Source organism: Hypanus sabinus, chromosome 21 (assembly GCF_030144855.1).
Source record: "Hypanus sabinus isolate sHypSab1 chromosome 21, sHypSab1.hap1, whole genome shotgun sequence".
NCBI lineage: Eukaryota > Metazoa > Chordata > Chondrichthyes > Myliobatiformes > Dasyatidae > Hypanus > Hypanus sabinus.
In genome coordinates, this window is record NC_082726.1 from 48,160,318 (window position 1) to 48,177,943 (window position 17,626).

The window sequence follows — 17,626 nt, forward strand, 5'->3', positions numbered from 1 at the left end:
GATAGGACTATAATTCTAGCACAAATATTGGAATTGCGCGTGAATTTACTATGAGATAAGGCAGTCTCCATAAAACCTACAGTGCAGAAAAAAACTATTTAGTCCAATTAGTTGGAATTAATTCTCGACATGCTCCTCCTCCCACTTACCATTTCTTTCTCCTGAAATGCCTAACTACCTTTTTTTTTCACCTTTTTTTTATCTTTGCTGTTATGGAGAGCCCTCAAGCTAAGGGGGCAGGGTCCAAAAAAAGGAACCCCTGTGAGGAGGAACTTCTGATAAATTATGAAACTTAAGAACTCATAACTCCAGATAGTCCATATTTGTTCTCTGTTTCTCAATTGCTCCAGGTAGTAGTGAGTTCCATGTTGTCGTCATCAAGGGCTCTTTTCCAAGACTGAATTCTTCAACTGTTACATAGTTCAGAAGAGATTCCGTAGATGCTGGAAATTTTGAGCAACACGCATAAAATAATGGAGCAACTCAGCGGGTCAGGCAGCAGCTATGGGGGAAATAAAAAGTCGATGTTTTTTTGGTCTAACTCTTCCTACGAATAGAAATATCTGTTTGAATTGGTCCTATTAAACCTCTTTATATTCTAGAAGAACATTATCACCTCACCCCTTTTATGGAGATAACTATTTAGTATTTCCTGAAATCAGTGGATCATCATTGCACATCTCTTGTATTTTTGTTTCTCTGCCATTGTTGTAATACAGTCCCAGAACTGCATTTAATCTGCTTGAACTGCAGTTGGTTTGACTTTGAATTCAAATCCTTCGGATGATAACTGTGCTACGCGGTTTGCACTTTGGCAACTTTGTTAACCTCCTTTGGCACATTTACTGAGTTCTAAATCAGCACACTTCGACCTCAGTTGCTCCTCTTTTCCATTGTTCTTTTTAATCTTCCAAGTGTTGCATAATGTCCTCCAACCAAAAGTACACCCTTTCAATATTGAAATCAAGCACTTTGCCAACCAGGGGTCCATCACAGCAAGCAAGTCTGTCTTCATTGCTTCTGCAGAGGGTAATTTCTGAAGGTTTGGGTGGCCTGATGCCATGTTACCTCCCAGCACTCTGATATATTTTTACAGATTATTGCTGGTGTTTGCTTTTCACAGACTCATGCATAAACATGGATGCCTTTGGGTCTCAATTAGGAAAGAAGTGCTGTGTATTCATAGCCATTACCAAGGGAGTAATGGAAATCTGCTGTATGATTCAGTAGTTTAGATTAATTTATTAAGATATGTAATTGGAACCAACTGTACATTCTGATACAAATGTAGGCGTTTGGCTCAGTGCTGGCGTTGTGTGGTGTATTTTTGAAGAAAATACAAATATAGTGCGGAAATCAGCTTTTGTGATTTATCCAGGAAGCTGGCCTTTACAGGAAACAAAAGCATAGCAATGAGTTGGTTTGTAAATGGGTGCTGTCAGTGGTAAGAATTGGCTTTTGCATCTGCCAGAACAACAACATATAATCAATGGCCTCTTTATTAGGTATACCTGCTTGTGTATGCAATTATCTAATCGGCTAATCAAGCGGCAGCAACACAATACATAAAAGCATACAGACATGGTTGAGAGGTTCATTTGCTGTTCAGACCAAATGTCAGAATGGGAAAGAAAGTGATCTAAATGGCTTTGACCATGGAATGATTGGTGGTGCCAGATGGGGTGGTTTGAGGATTCCAGAAACTTCTGATCTCCTGGGATTTTCATGCACAATATTCTCTCAAGTTTCTAGAGAATGGTGTGATGAACAAAATCATCCAGTGAATGGCAGTTCTACAGGTGAAAATGCCTTGTTAATGAGAGAGATCAGAGGAGAATTGCCAGGCTGTTTCGAGTTGTCCGCAAGTTGACAGTAGCTAAAGTAGCCACGTGTTATAACAGTGGCATGCAGAAGAGTATCTTTAAATGCACAACACGTTGAACCTTGTGGTTGGGCTATTGCAACATAAGACCACAAATATACACTTAGTGGCCACTATATTAGGTACAGAGGTACTTAAGAAAGCGGTTACAGAGTGTATAGTAAATAGTTCTTGGGTCAACCATTATTTAAAAAAAAATTGGTGGAGTGTTAAATTCAAGTTTCCATGATCATTGGATGGACACATGGGGGTAGTTCAGAACTACAAAGAACAATTTGAAGTTCTTTTAGATAAGTTAGATAATCTTTGAAATAGTAAGAGGTTGTAGAGATGGGGCGGAAGTACATTTGAATTATGTTTCTTTTGTACCTGATCTCCACCAAGCAATACAGTGGATTCCAGTTAATGGGGGTAGCTGCTTATTTGTGACAGCGCTAAAAAACAAAAACAATTGGAGAAAATAGCCAGAATTCTCTTTGTTTATTTGGGGCACTATGTGGCTTAATTGTGACAGGAGACCATTGCTGACCAGTTTCTAACTAACATCAGTAACGTATGCTTGTGTGGCCGTTAGACACTGTACATTGTTTAGAGCGAATAGTTTATAAATAGAGTCACTTGTGTTTGCTTTTGTTCAAAATGCAATGATTTTTGTCACTCCAGCATTTGTGTGTATTGCTTGGATTTCCAGCATCTCCATATTTTCTCTTGTTTGTGACCTTTGTCACTGATAGTTTGCAAGAAGTAAGTAGTAAGACAACTTAGAACTGTTTTTGCTCATTGTACCTCTGAGCATTCAGACATGGAAATGCCAGAAAGTGCCGTGAGTGAAAAAAACAATTTCACTATTTGAACAAGTCAAGAACTACAGAGAATTTGAAGGTGTCGACAGTTATCTGGAATGTTACCTTTGGTCCCCACCACACACTCAGCTCGCCCCTCTGACTCCGAGAGGCTGTTAGCATGCGACAGCAGCTACACCCTGGCACACTGCTACAACAGCGCGGTTAAACCAGGTAAAGGTAGCTAACACGAGGAAATCTGCTGATGCAGGAAATTCAAACAACACACACAAAATGCTGGTGGAACACAGCAGGCCAGGCAGCATCTATAGGGAGAAGCACTGTTGATGTTTTGGGCCGAGACCCTTCATCAGGACGTGGGTAATAGCTGGTGGGTTTCATACCCCAGTGAGATAGGGATGTGTCTGTCATAGCATGCAAAGTAAGCTCCAGTAGACTGGGCGGATGAGATCTACAGTGAGATCCAATGACCAGGTAGGTGGTTCTGCAACACTCCATGGAGAATCAGAATCAAAATCAGTTTATTGCCAGTATGTGAAATATATCAGAATTGATACCAGTGCCAAGTATAAAATGCAGGACAATACCATAGCAGCCAGCACAATAACAACCAACAGTTTATAAGACAGTAGGGCAAACAGCCATCAACAATTAGCAAAACGGTTGCATACACAAATGACAGTAATCAAACTTATATAAATGTGAACATATGAACAGACTCAATAACTATCAACAGAACAAGGAAAGCAGGAAAGACCTTTTAATGGATGTTGTGCAGGGACAGTTAGGGTGTCACACCTGAGTGAGTTTTGTTGAGAAAGTCGAGCAAAGGGCATGACGAGGCAAAGGAGAAGTCATGTTCTCTACTGTAACAAACAAAGACTCCAGTTGTGATGAGAACTTGTACCAAGGGACCTGGACTTCAGAAGTTCAGAGACTTGTACTGCCCCAGTGCAATAGCTTGTCCACTTTAAAAATTCTTCCACACAGGTTTCCTGTCATTGTCGGATACGATGGACAACCACCAGTAGTATTGGCAGTGTTATCATTTGTTCCCTTTTTTATTTAAGTACATAATTTGTAACTCAGTTAAATGGTAATTTGTCTTTTTTTAATATCTGTTTAACTATTTCCACAAAGCTTTGGCTATTTGGAGCAGCCACTTACTTGGGTCAGAATGTCCCGATGGGTTCCAATTAATCAAAATCCACTGTATATACAAATTGAAGCTAATGTGACTCAGTTTTAAACTCTGGATTTTGCAGCTAGAATTAGTATCTGAGTCCTTAATTCTCTATGACCATTTGGAATTCAGACAGCCTGTAGCTAGACTTCTGTACCAAACATGGTAACATTAATCTCCTATGTGTTCCCCAGCTATTTCTGATTGTATTCTGGGCTTCCCATTTTTGCCCCCTCTCCCGTACTGCTCCCCTTCCATCTCCCTATCACCTCTTCATGTCCTGCACCCTCTCCTGGTTCCATCCACCCATGTATTACCCACTCATTTTACCTGCTAGTTCCCCCTCTTCTGATTCTGGTTCCATCTGCTCATCACCTCTTCCCTAATAGTCACTATTACCACCTTCCTTGCTTATAAGATTCTAGCACTGGTAGAGTTTGTGTTATCACCCACTGAGATGTCTCCAGCTTCACTCTCCACTCCTCTCCCCTTAATTTGTTCCATCTGTCTCTATGCTCTTTTTGCCTGCCTTTATCTATCATCCATCTTCCTCTTTCTCCCAGCACCACACCTTCCACTCCTCCACATGGCTTGATTATTCTTCACCCCTCCCCAGCCCACCAATCACCCATTAGCCCCTATCCCAGCAATGCTCCTTACTTTTCAATTTCCTGGCTATCTTCCCTCTTAGTACCTAAGCCATATGTGAAGGCCAGGAGCTGGGCTTGACTGTCAGAAGCGATTTGAGAGGTATGCCATTGGGAGCACTTAATAGGTAGTGGGAGCTTAACCCCACTACCACCCCTGGCTGTAACAATGTAAAGTAATCCACCCAACACATAAATAAATATTACCACAAATAAATTAACAAATAATAAAATATATTCCAGAAGACTGACATTTAGTATAAGGTGCATTTACGATGCAAGTTTAAAAGTTAACAGTATAACACTACTAGTGTTTCATAAGTAATGAGACATGAGTGATGGTAGAATGTTCAGTAGTCTTACAGCCTGGAGGAAGAAGCTGTTTCTCATCCTAATTATTCTCTTGATGCCACAGTACCTTATGCCTGATGGTAAGGTCAAAGAGATTGTTGGAAGGATGGGAGGTATCATTGACAATGCTAAGAACCCTGCATACACAGCATTTCTGATAAATATGTATGATGGGTAGAAGAAAGACCTGGATGATCCTCTCAGCAGTCCTTGCAGTCTTTTGTGAGGTCTTGTGGCCAGATGCCTTGCGATTCCTGTACCAGATTGTGACACGGATGGTCAGAACACTCTCAATGGCACTCCTTGACAAATTCTCTAATTTTCTTTAACTACTCCTCTCTTGCCCCCAGCCCACTTCCTTTTCCTTCCTTCTTTCTGGTGACCATGTCACCCTTCATCTCTCTCATCACCTCCTTCCCTTTACTCCACTGTCTTCTCCAATCGGATTCCTTCTTCCTCAGTTCTTTACCCCTTCCACCTATCACCTCCCAGCTTCTTACTTCAGCTCTGCTCCCCTACTCATCTTCCCCTCACTTCATCTCACTTATCACCTGCTATTTGTACTCCTCCCTTTTCCCCCACCTTATTTTGGCTTCTGCCCCCTCCCTTTCCTTTCCTGAAGATGGGTCTCAGCTAGAGCCATCAGCAGCTTATTTCCCTCTATCTAAATGCTGCTGGCATTTTGTGTGTGTTGCTCAAGATTTCCAGCATCTGAAGAATCTCTTGTGCCTGGAGCAGTATCTGCATTTAGAGGTGGTGACAATGGCAGTTGTTGAGGTCTGGGTTATTGTGTGGTCTGAAGCTTCTCATTTTCATTCTCATCTTTCCTCCTCTGTCCTGAAAACAGCTCTTTGCAAATGAGACTTTCTCGGATCACGTTGGTTTTGCTCGAGTGAAGATTGACCTCATCAATGAAAATGACAACAGGCCAGTATTCAGCCAGCCTCTCTACAATGTGAGCTTGTACGAGAACACCACTGTTGGAATCACTGTCGTTGGTGTTATTGTGAGTACCATTTACTTTGCTCTGGAACAGCAAGTGAGGAACTAGTTTTCCATTAAGTGAAATGTCAAACGTTGTTTTGAATTTTTAAAAAAGAGCATTAAAGCTCTTAACTGATGCTAATCAATGGGTTGATCAGAAGATGAAAAATGTTATGTGAATTCTGATTTGCATAACTGACGTATCCTTGATCTGCTTCCTACTTTGTTAAGGAATGAAAGAAATCAATGATTTTGAAAGGCTTTTAAACCAGTTAATTAAGTGCATAGTCTTTAGAATAGTGGTCACCAACCCGTCGATGGTGATCGACTAGTCGATCATTGAGACTTTCCTGTAGATCCTGAAAAAGAATGAAGAATAAAAACACAAATACTGTTGAGAGAGTGTTTCTGGTTTGTGGGGTTTTAGTTCCGTTCTTTCTGCCCAGTGCACATGCGTGTAGCTCCCCCACACTACACAGTGTAATTCAGTGGTCCCCAACCACTGGACTGCGAGGGAACGATATGAGTCAGCTGCACCTTTCCTTATTCCCTGTCGCGCCCACTGTTGAACGAACGCACGCGAGGTCATCAGTCGCCTAAACGCAGTGATACCCTCGCAACAGGGATCACTGGCGGCCTCACGCGTCCGGCGGGAAGTGCCGATGCTACTGGCCTGGAGCGCAGACAGGTGGGCGCCGCCTCTGAACCTGTTTATCACACCAAATGTTCGTGCGGAACCCAGTGCTAAAATATTTGCAGACAACCTAATTCGGGCTCAGGGTTTCGTAAGTGTCAGAGCAGCTACCTGGCTGCAATCTACTGAAACAAACTTTTGTCGGCCGATAGATAGATCCTACGGGGGGGGGGGGGGGGGGGGGCGGGCACGCGCCCTGTCGCACTCCCCGCTAGGTCACTCACTCTCTCCGGACTGTGACCACCGTGGCCCCGGTACGGGAACCTCCGGCCCTGACCTTGTCCTCTCACCCCACCCACGACCAGCTGCACCTGGCCAAGGCGTCTGGTGGCGGGTGGGCGGGAAGCTGGAGTTCGGGCCCGAAGGCTGTCCAATGAGGCAATGAAACACTCAAAACTGCTTCGATACCTTGAGTCCAAGCACCCAGCACTTAGACAAACCTGTCAAGTTCTTTCAATGAAAAAACGTGAGCAGCGGGGGACAGAAGCTAAGTGCTGAGAGCCATGAAAACTAAATTGCGGAATAGACTGAACGTAAGGAACCTGCTTTGAGTATCGCTGTATTCTTGTCATGTTTAACACTACCAACACCCCCCCATTGGCCGGACCGCAAGAATACTGTCAGTATTAAACCAGTCCACAGTGCAAAAAAAGGGTGGGTACCCCTGGTGTTTATACATTATTTCTACTTCCGGGTTGTGGGGGTTTTACTTCCAGTCTTTTCTGCCCCAGTGCGCATGCGTGTAACTAATTGATCTGGGATTGATCTTGCCTTTTACTAAGTCCGAGGTAGGGGATCTTGGGCTTAAAAAGGTTGGTGACAATTACTTTAGAACATAGGACATAAAACATTACAGCATAGGATTAGACCCTTTGGCCCATAATGTTATGCTGAAACAATTAAGTTATTAATCACATGGCCAACTAAACTAACCTATTCTGCCTACACAATGTCCATATCCTTCTATCTTCCTCACATTCATGTATTTGTCAAAATGGCTCTTAACAGTGCATCATGTTTCTGCCTCTACCCTTCACATATCCTTTGAAATTAACATCTCTCATATTAAATGCATGATCTCAGGTATTGGGTCCCTGAGAAAAAGATACTGTATCTTTGCCTCTCATAATCTTTTAAACTTTTATCAGATCTCTCCTTAGCCTCCCCTGTTCCAGAGAAAACAGCCTAAGTTTGTCCCACATTTCATTATAGTAAATGCCCTTTTCTTGTCCTTCTAAAGTCTATGACATCAGCCATGAGAACTAACATCAAATATTCACTGTGATTTACTGCCACTGTACCCATGGATATGTAAAAGAAGCTCTGTTTTGTGTCCTTACGGAAAATATTATTTATTTCCAACTGCAGTCAGTGATTGTTGCAAACTGTGAGAGTATTTTGCTCATTACATAAAAAATTGATGTAGAAGAGATCATTTCCAGTACTCCCCACGAATTTGATATAAGGAAACAAAAAAGTCTTGAAAAGATGTGTCATGGTTGGATCTACAGATGGTCTTAACAAAGAACAATTTGCGGGAATTGTACCTCATCCTGTGAAAGCAGACGCATTGGAACTGAATCTAAATTAGGGAACATTGTTGTGCTAATTATGGTCCATTTCATGAAATATCTGGTTCAATGAACAACTAGTGTGTGTTGGATTTTTAAAAAAGGTATACAGAAGAGATTGGGGCACCTGCTGTGCCAAGATTAGAAATTAGCTGCATTAAAAGTGTGGGATAATTCCTGGTACAGTTAATATTTTTAGGAGAGCTGGTACTGGAAGAGCAGAAATTTCCCTCAAACTGAATCATAGGAAGGTTGTAACAAGTACTTCAGTGCTTGTTTTTTGTGTCATTCTGTGCGGTTCCATTCTCTATAATCTGTCCAATTTTGAACTAGTCTGCAACTTTATTTGTAACCTACGATTTACAAACACCATTACCCTCCCCCCAACTACTGTGACTTTATTACCTATGCTCCCAAAGGCTGCTGAAATGTTCATCGTCTTTGTTCCCTCAAGATCTGGTATCCTAACAAGCTTTTGACTGACTTGTTTTTGTCTCCCGCTCTCCATAAACTTAAGCTCATTCAAAACATGGACACTTACACTGTAGCTAGTTCAATCAGTATCCTCTGTTCAGTGTCCAATATCAAGTTTCAAATCATGATCTAAAAATTGCCTTTAAATCCTTTCATACTATTATCGCCATAATTTTATCCAATCTTTGCAAGCCTCTGCACCCGTTCATTTCTGGCCCTTGGTTCATATCTTGTGCTTGTCAGTCTGCCAGGGAGAGTGTCAATGGGCAGCTAAAGATCTTGCTTCGACCTCCTCTTCCTAAATCTCTCTGCCTCTCCACTTCCTTCTTTAAGCTGCTCTTTAAACCCTATTTTGACTGAGTTTTTGGTCATTTGCTCTCACATCGCTTCATCTGGCTTGGTGTCATTTTGAGAATAAGAATCAAGTAGAACTATGGATGCTGGAATCCGAGGCAAAAACAATAAATGCTGGAGGAATTTGACCAGTCAAGCAAGATCTGCGAGAGGAGAAGCCAGTTAATGTTTCAAGTTAAGGGCCTTCCCTCAGAGCTGGGGAAGTTTAGGGATGAGGTGGAAGACAAAAGACTATTTGAAAGTTGGTGAAGACACCAGGTGAAAAGAAGCATGAGCATTGACTATAAACACAAGAGTTTCTGCTGATGCTGGAAATCCTGAACAGTACACATTAAGTGCTGGAGGAACTCAGCAAGTCAGGCAGCAGCTGGGGAGGGGAATAAACCATTGATGCAGTGTGCCAAGTCCTTTCTCTTCTCGGCCTGAAATGTTGACTCTGTGTTCCCTTCTATAGATTCTGATCACATGAGTACTGACAATTAAGGAGGCATTTTATTGAAATAGGAGAAAGGGGAGGCACTCTTTCCCTAGCTCTGATAAGGAGTCCATGAACCAAAGTGTTAACTAGCTCCTCTTTTCACTGTTGTTGTCTGTCTGGCCGTGTTTTTATTCCTCTTTGGAGTATTCCTGTGAAGAACTTCGGTCTATTCCGTTAAAAGTCCTGTATTAGTGTGGGTTGTGTAACACAGGACTCTGTACTCTGTGGACTCTGTATTCAGCATGCTGCGACAAAGATTGACTGTTACTGAAGGACCATCAGCTTAGTGAAGGACAGGCCCAAAATCATTGGTCTTCTCCTGCAAGAGAATCGCAACTGCAGACTGACATGTTCCAAGACATGTTGCATTTTCAGGCCCTGAATCTGATGAAAGGCTTAACATATCAGGAATATTTGATTACTCCGGGCCTGTATTCAAAGGAGTTTAGAAGGATGTGCGGCAGACTGGGGGTGGGGGTGGGGGGGGGGGAGAGTCTCAGTACCGCATACTGTATTCTGAAAGACCTGGATAGAGTGGATGTGGAGGCGATGCTTCAAACAGTAGGAGAGGGACTTGAGGGAATCCAAAGCTGTCCCTTTCAAACTGAGATGAGGAAGAATTTCTTCAGCCAGAGGGTGGCAAATCTGGTGAGTTCATTGCCTGTGGAGACCGAGTCATTGGATGGATTTAAAGCAGAAATTGAGAGGCTCTTCTTTGGTGGCCATTTAAAGGTTATGGGAAAAAGACAGGGCTATTGAATTGAAAACAAAATTAGCTATAATTAAATGGTGAATCAAGCAAGCCTAACTCTGTTCTTATGTCTTATGGTCTTAAGAAGCAGGGCTGTTGGCAGAGTGATACAGTGAAGCCTGATGTCTGAAGGGTCTGGAGGGAAAGGCCACCATTTAAAGTGTTCCTACTACTGAGAGACTGGACCCTTCCTCTCCTGAAATGTGTGTGAAAGCCATCATGATATCCTCTATCTCCATACAGTACAAGATTTATTTTATGTCTTATACTGTAAATGAACTGTGTTCTGTTATATTAAAAAGTATGATTTTGAAAGAAAGTAATTGAGCCCCAGTTTGCTTCAACTTGGATTTGTTGGGACCCTCTGCTGTGCCGGCATCAACTGATTAGTGACGGATAGAGGACTTTCAAAGATGAACCTTGAGTCTCTGCCCCATAGTTTACAAGGATCACCCGATGAGCATTGATGAGTCCCAAGATTAGTCTCCCATTGCTGACGTGGCTAGTACAAGGAAGTCACTCAGAATCTGGGATTTGAACTGTGCACTTGTTTCTCAGACTTTCCCTCTGTACTTCCCCCCCCATTATAAACTTCAGAATAAGGCAACAAAATCAGTATCTGATACTCCACCAAAGGGGCTGTCTGTTTTACCTATCAGGAAGCTATCACCTGTAAGACTGATTTTCATTTCCAAGATTCCTAAGAAACCCCGGTGCGCAGCAGACATTGAATCACGTAGCATGGAGACAGACCCTTTGGCCCATTTGGTCTTGGATTTCCATCACAAGTAGACCCATTTGCCTGCATTTGGTCCATGTCCCTCTCAACCTTACCTAGCCATGCGCCTGTCCAAGTACCTTTTAAATGTTGTTAATGTACCTGCCTCAACCACTTCCCCTGGCAGTTCATTCTGTGTACGGATGTACGCTATGTCGCACCTGCAGACTAACTAGATCAGAGCGGCATAGAGAGAAATTTACTTCATGTTTCCAAGTGTTTTATTTTGTAAAGCTGCAGTGTTTCCTCACATCTCATCTCCAGTGATAATAAAGTCAGCGTGAGCCTCAGTGCCTAGCATCGTCTTTGGCTCATTTCCATAAACTCTCTCCATGGTATCTTTAGGCCTTTGGTTGTTCGCAAAAGAAAAAAAAAATTGCAACCAAACCTAGACTTATCAAGTTACATTATAATGCAATTGCGTTCCCTGTACTACTGCCCTAACCACACTGCTGCAGTAATTTCATTGAATGAAGCATTTCCGGATGTTGTGAAGTCATGAAAGAGTTTGAACCATAATCAGATTTATTATCACTGCCATACATCATGAAATTTATTGTGTGGCAGCAGTTACAGTACAAGACATAAGTTACAAAACATTCATAGTTAGTGTAAAAGAGGAATAACAAGATAGCGTTCATGGACCATTCATAAATTTGATGGTGGAGGAGAAGAAGCTGTTCCTAAAATGTTGAGCATGGACTTTCAGGCTCCAGTACTTCCTCTCCAATGTACTGATGAGAAGAGGACTTGTCCTGGATGGTGAGAGTCCTTATTAATAGATGCCACCTTCTTGAGGCATTGTCTCTTGCAGATCTCTTCAGTGGTGGGGAGGGTTGTGCTCGTGACTGAGCTGGCTGAGTTTACAACCTGCCGCGGCCTCTTGGGATCCTGTGCATTGGAGAGTCCATGCCACGCGCTGATGCAACCAGTCCAAATATGCTCCACTGTACATCTGTAGAAATTTACTAGTGTGTTTCGTGACATACCGAATCTTTTTCAACTCCAAATGAAGTTGACCCACTAGCATGCTACCTTTGCGATTGCATCAATGTGCTGGGTCAATATGCAGGACAGGTTCTCTGAGATGTTGATGCCCGTGAACTTGAAACTGCTTACCCTTTCCATGACTGACTTCTCAATGAGGACTGGTGTAAAATACAAACTATGACATGGAATACAGAACAGCACAAACTAGTTATCTAATGACACCTAATTAAACTAATCCCATCGGACTCCACATGACCTGTATCCCTACTTGGTGAAGTTAACCTCAGAACTAAGGTTGAAAGCTCATCTGATAAAGCGGACAAATTTTATCCGGTGGCCTTAGCATGCATCTCAGTGTATGGCCACCTTGTTTTTAACAGCACGCACCAAGGTCAGCGTATGCATTCGTAACTGGAATGTGCTCATTCACATTGTAAACTACATTTTGCTGCACAACCAAACACTTTAAATAGAAATATTATTATTTACAAGACCATTTAAAAACTCTAATCCCATTTAAAATTTTAGATGATAATTAGAAACATTCAGCATCACTCTCAAGAGTTAAGATCTCATTTGAACCTCTTGTTCGAATACTTACTGCCTCATAATCACTCCCAGGTGTCCATTATTCTCTCTCTTTCATTGCAACAATGGTCTGTAAATTTAACATTAAAATTGTGCTTCTGTGGTCCTCAGAACAGAGGGGGTTTTTTGTTTGCTTTTCTAAAGTAGGGAAGACTGATATAGAGAATTCATTTGTGATTATTTTATAAACAGATGGTTTTGAATTAGAAATTGCACACAAGATGGCCACATTTGGCAGGTATAATTACTTGAAACAGATGCTCAGTAATCCTCACTGCTTAGCCATTAACAACACTGGCTTTGTACCTTCAGATTTTAAACTTGAGCAGACCAGTTGGTCAAGCCAGTTGACTTCTTCTAAGCTAGTAGTTAATATTAAGGCATCAACTTTTGCTGTTGAGAGCAAAAGAGTGTGAGGAATTGAAGAAGACTTCTTCAGTGTGAAGAAGTGCTATTAATGATGTTTTTAGTCATATTTCTTGCCTTTTGAACCTTTGCCCAATTTCAGTGGTGTCATCTTAAACTAGAACACACCTTCCACCATCTTCAATGGAACCCTACCACCAAACACACCATTACCTCCTCCCACCCGACTCTCTATTTTCTATGGGATCACTCCCTCTGAGTTTCCCTTGTCCGCTGTCCCTCCCTACTAATCTCCCTCCTGGTATAAATCCCTGCAAGCAACAGAATTGGTACTGTACACCTACCCATTTACTGCCATTCAGGGCTCCAGTCATTTCAGGTGAGGCAACACTTCACCTGCAAATCTGTTGGGATCATCTATTGCATCCAGCGCTCCCAATGTGACCACCTCTACATTAGTGAAACCCAACTCCACCTGACATCTCTGTTCCATCTGCCAAAAGAGGACATCACTGTTGGCCAACCATTTTAACTTCCATCTCCATTCCCATTCAGACATCACGGTGAATGGTCTCCCTTTTTGCCATGATGAGGCCACTCTCAGGGTGGAGGAGCAATGCCACATATTCCATCTAGGTAGCCTCCAACCTGATGGCATGAACACTGATTTCTCCTTTTGTTAATTTCCCCCCTCCCCAATTCTATTCCCCACTTGATCTCTTGCCTCTTCTCCTCACCTGCCTATCATCTCCCCCGGTGCCCCTCTTTCCCTTTCTCCCATGGTGCAGCCTCCTTTCCTATTAGATTCCTTCTTCTCCAGTCCTTTACCTTTTCCACCCACCTGGCTTCACCTATCACCTTCTAGCTAATCCTTCTTCCCTTCTTCCCCCTTCCTTTCCAGTCCTGAAACATTGACTGTTTATTCATTTCCATAAGTGCTCCCTGACCTGCATAGTTCCTTCATCTTTTTCTATGGGTTACTTCATATTCCCCAGAACATTTTGATGTACAAAGCACCATGACTGCAGGCCTTGGTTATACTCAGTAACAGGAATTCTGTGCCCACAGAATGCTGTAAATGCTGAAAGATTTCTAACTCCATTTCTTCTCATCACCTTGCTAAATGGGTTATCCCTATTCCTGAGACTAAGCCCCAACTGAAAACATTTAATGCTTATTTATGGAACATTACCACCAAAATTACAGCACAGTTTTGTGAACCTTTCACTCCAGCAGTACTTCACATCCACTTTATTTCCATCTGATGCCTTTTTGCATGATTCTTTATTGTTGAAGTGGCCTATACTAACTTCACAGCTTCAGTTATGTTTTTCCTGCTGTCAAAGTTAAAAGTAAATTTATTTTCAAAGTGCATATATGTCACCATATACAAACATATACAACTCATTTTCTTGGGTGAATACTTAATAAATCCAGTAGAATGAGAGACTGCACCAACAGGGTGGACAACCAGTGTGCAAAAGGCAGCAAACTGTGCAAGTATATAAAGAAAGCAAAAAAGAAATAATAATAACAATCATAATAAATAACTAAACAATCAATATCGAGAACATGAGATGAAAACTCCTTGTAAGTGAGTCTATGGATTGTGGGAACAGTTCAGTGATGGGAAAGTGAAATTGAAGTTATCCACTCTGATTCAGGAGCTTGGTGGCTAAGGGGTAATAACTGTTCCCGAGCCTGATGGTGTGAGTTCTGAGGCTCCTGTACCTTCTCCCTGATGGCAGCAGTGAGAAGAAAACATGACGTGGGTGGTGGGGTTCCTGATAATGACTGCTGCTTTCCTGCAACAGTGCTCCGTGTAGATGTGCTTATTGGCAGTGGGGGCTTTACCCATGATGGACTGGGCTATATCCACTACTTTTTGCATAATGTTCAGTTGAAACATATTGGTGTTTCTATTCCAAGCTGTGATACAACCGTCAATATAACCTGCAGCACATTTTTAAAAAGTTTCTCAATGTTTTAGATGTCATGTTGAACCTTTACAAACACTTAAATTAATAGAGGCAGTGCTGAGCTTTCTTTGTAATTGCATTTGCTGCTGGGCTCAGGACAGATAACCTGAAATCATAACATTGAGGAATTTAAAGTTGCTGACCTTCTCCATCTCTCATCCCCCAATGAAGACTGGCTCATGGACCTCTAGTCTCCTCCTCCTGAAGTAAATTATCAGCTCCTTGGTCTTGCTCTCCTTGAGTAAGAGGTTGTTGTGGCACCACTCAGCCAAATTTCCAGTCTCCCTCCGATACACTGATTCATCACCACCTTTGATTCAGCCTACAGCAGTGGTGTTGTTAGTAAACTTAAATATGGCATTGGGCCTTTGTCTAGCCACACAGTCATAAAGTGAGTAGAGCAAGAGGCTAAGCACATGCCCTGTGGTGCACCTGTGCTGATGGAGACTGTGGAAAAAATATTGCCATTTTGAACTGACTGGGATCGGCAAGTGAAGAAATTGAGGGTCCAGTTGTTCAAGGAGGTATGAAGGCCAAGATCTTGAGCTTATCAATAAGTTTTGAAAGGACTATAGCATGAAATGCCAAGCTGTAGTCAATGAAGAGCATCCTGATGTATGCATCTTCACTGTCCAAATGTTCCAGGGTTGAGTGAAGATCCAATGAAATGGCATTTGCTGTTGACAGAAGGAAAATTGGAGCAAGAATAGGCAAGAATTTGTATGTTTCATCACCGATCTCTCAAAGCACTTCATCGCTATGGATGTAGGTGCTATTGGATGGTGTCATTGAGGCAGGTAACCACGTTCTGCTTAGGTACCAGTATAATTGAAGATTGTCAGCTCTAATTCTTCTGCACTTAATCTTGTAGCTACTAAGTACCTCAATTTGCTCATTATAAGTGGAGCATCACCAGCATATGCATCTGTCTGACAGCTAACTCTCTATCTTACATAAGGAATACTTGCAGAGCTCTTCAATTCAAGATTCAAGAGTTAAGATTGTTTAATGTCACTTCCTGTAAATGAGTGGAAAGGAGATCAAAGTAATTGTTGCTTTGGACCTGATGCAGCATAAAAAACCCACAATGGATAAAGAACACAATAATAGTAAAGGAACACAATAAATATAGATATATAAGATATATATATATATATAATATATATATATAAGATATATAAGATATATATATATAAGATATAAGATATAAGATATATATATAAGATATAAGATATATAAGATATATATATATATATATATATAAAAGATATAAGATATATAAGATATATATATATAAGATATATATATATATAAAAGATATAAGATATATAAGATATATATATATATAAGATATATAAGATATATAAGATACATTGATTGTATATTTATAAAGTAACTCTGGGCATGGGAGTGTCTATATATAAGGTGACAAATAATAAAACAATGATGGTGGAGACATAGAGTGATGGGTTACTGGGTAGAGGTGTTGGTCAGCCTTACTACTTGGGGAAAGTACAGTAATTGTTTTTGAGTCTGGTGGTCCTGACATAAATGCTAATAGCCTCCTCTCTGATGAGAGACACAGTCTATGAGCAGGGTGAATGGGATCCTTCATGACGTTACTGGTCCTTTTCTGGACATTTTCTCTATATATGTCCTTGATGGCAGGAAGACTGGTGTTGGTGATGCATTGAACAATTTTGACTCCCCCATTGTAGGGCCTTCCTATCTGTCACAGTGCAATTTCCGTACCAAGTAGTGATGCAGCTTATTAGGATGCAGCTCATCTGTAGAATGTATGCAACTGTTCAAAATGCTGTATCATGATGTCAACCCATTGGAAGGATTCATGATTACTCCACATTGATTGTGGTCTTATCTGACTTTCAGCAAAAGAGTTCAAATGGTGCGACTTTCAGTACAAGATTTGGACAGCTTTGTTATTATATTAACAGTGGGAAAGCAAGATGAAGCTATCTGTTATATAAATGATGGAATGAAGAAACCCCCATGTGTAGTTGTGAACTCACTGCAAATACTTGATTGATTATAGACTTCTGTGCTCTATCCAGGCTGTTGGATCTCCTGCCTTGAACAATAGTGCCAATTGGACTGATCGTTCATGTTTATCATGCCTAATCTCTCAATCACTGCAAACAGTGTGTTTCCAATCACTGTTACCAATCCCTCAATAACTTTAAAAAGAATTCTTGTAAATTCTTGTAAACTGTTCCTGATCCCACAATAACTTTCAAGATTTCCAATTGAGCTACTATTTTAACAAATTCTTATACATTTATGTCTTCTTACCAGTCTAAATTCTGTTTATGTGGTATCATCTCTAATCCTACTGTGTGAGACTTGAAACATTACACTGAGACCCAGTTGTGCTTTTATATTGTGGATTCAATATCATAACCTTAGGTTTGTGGATACCACCAAGATCCACAAACTTGCCTGCTGCCCTACTGAAGTCTTGTCCTCATACCTACTCTTTGGTCAACTCTTTGAGTGATTGTACAGAAAGTTTGAAGTTAATAACTCATCTCCTTCTACCTTACGCCACGAACTTATCAATCACCCCTGATGAGTTATTAACTTCAAACTTTCTGAATAATCACTCAAAAAGGTGAACTGCATGTGCATGTAACGAGAGCTTTGTAACTCATCTCCTTTTACCTTAGGCCACGAACTTATCAATCACCCCTCTTATATTGTATGCTAACAATATACCTTTCCCCTTATAGTACCCC

At 41.4% G+C, this 17,626-nt stretch overlaps 1 protein-coding gene across 1 annotated transcript in view; it reads left to right on the plus strand.

Moving 5' to 3' along the window:
- The window catches only part of cdh23 (cadherin-related 23), a 1,109,092-nt gene that overhangs the window by 451,320 nt on the left and 640,146 nt on the right, over nucleotides 1-17,626 (plus strand). Inside the window, exon 14 of the mRNA XM_059946450.1 lies at nucleotides 5,714-5,872. Coding sequence (XP_059802433.1) covers nucleotides 5,714-5,872 — 159 coding nt within the window. The remainder of the gene's footprint in view (nucleotides 1-5,713; nucleotides 5,873-17,626) is intronic.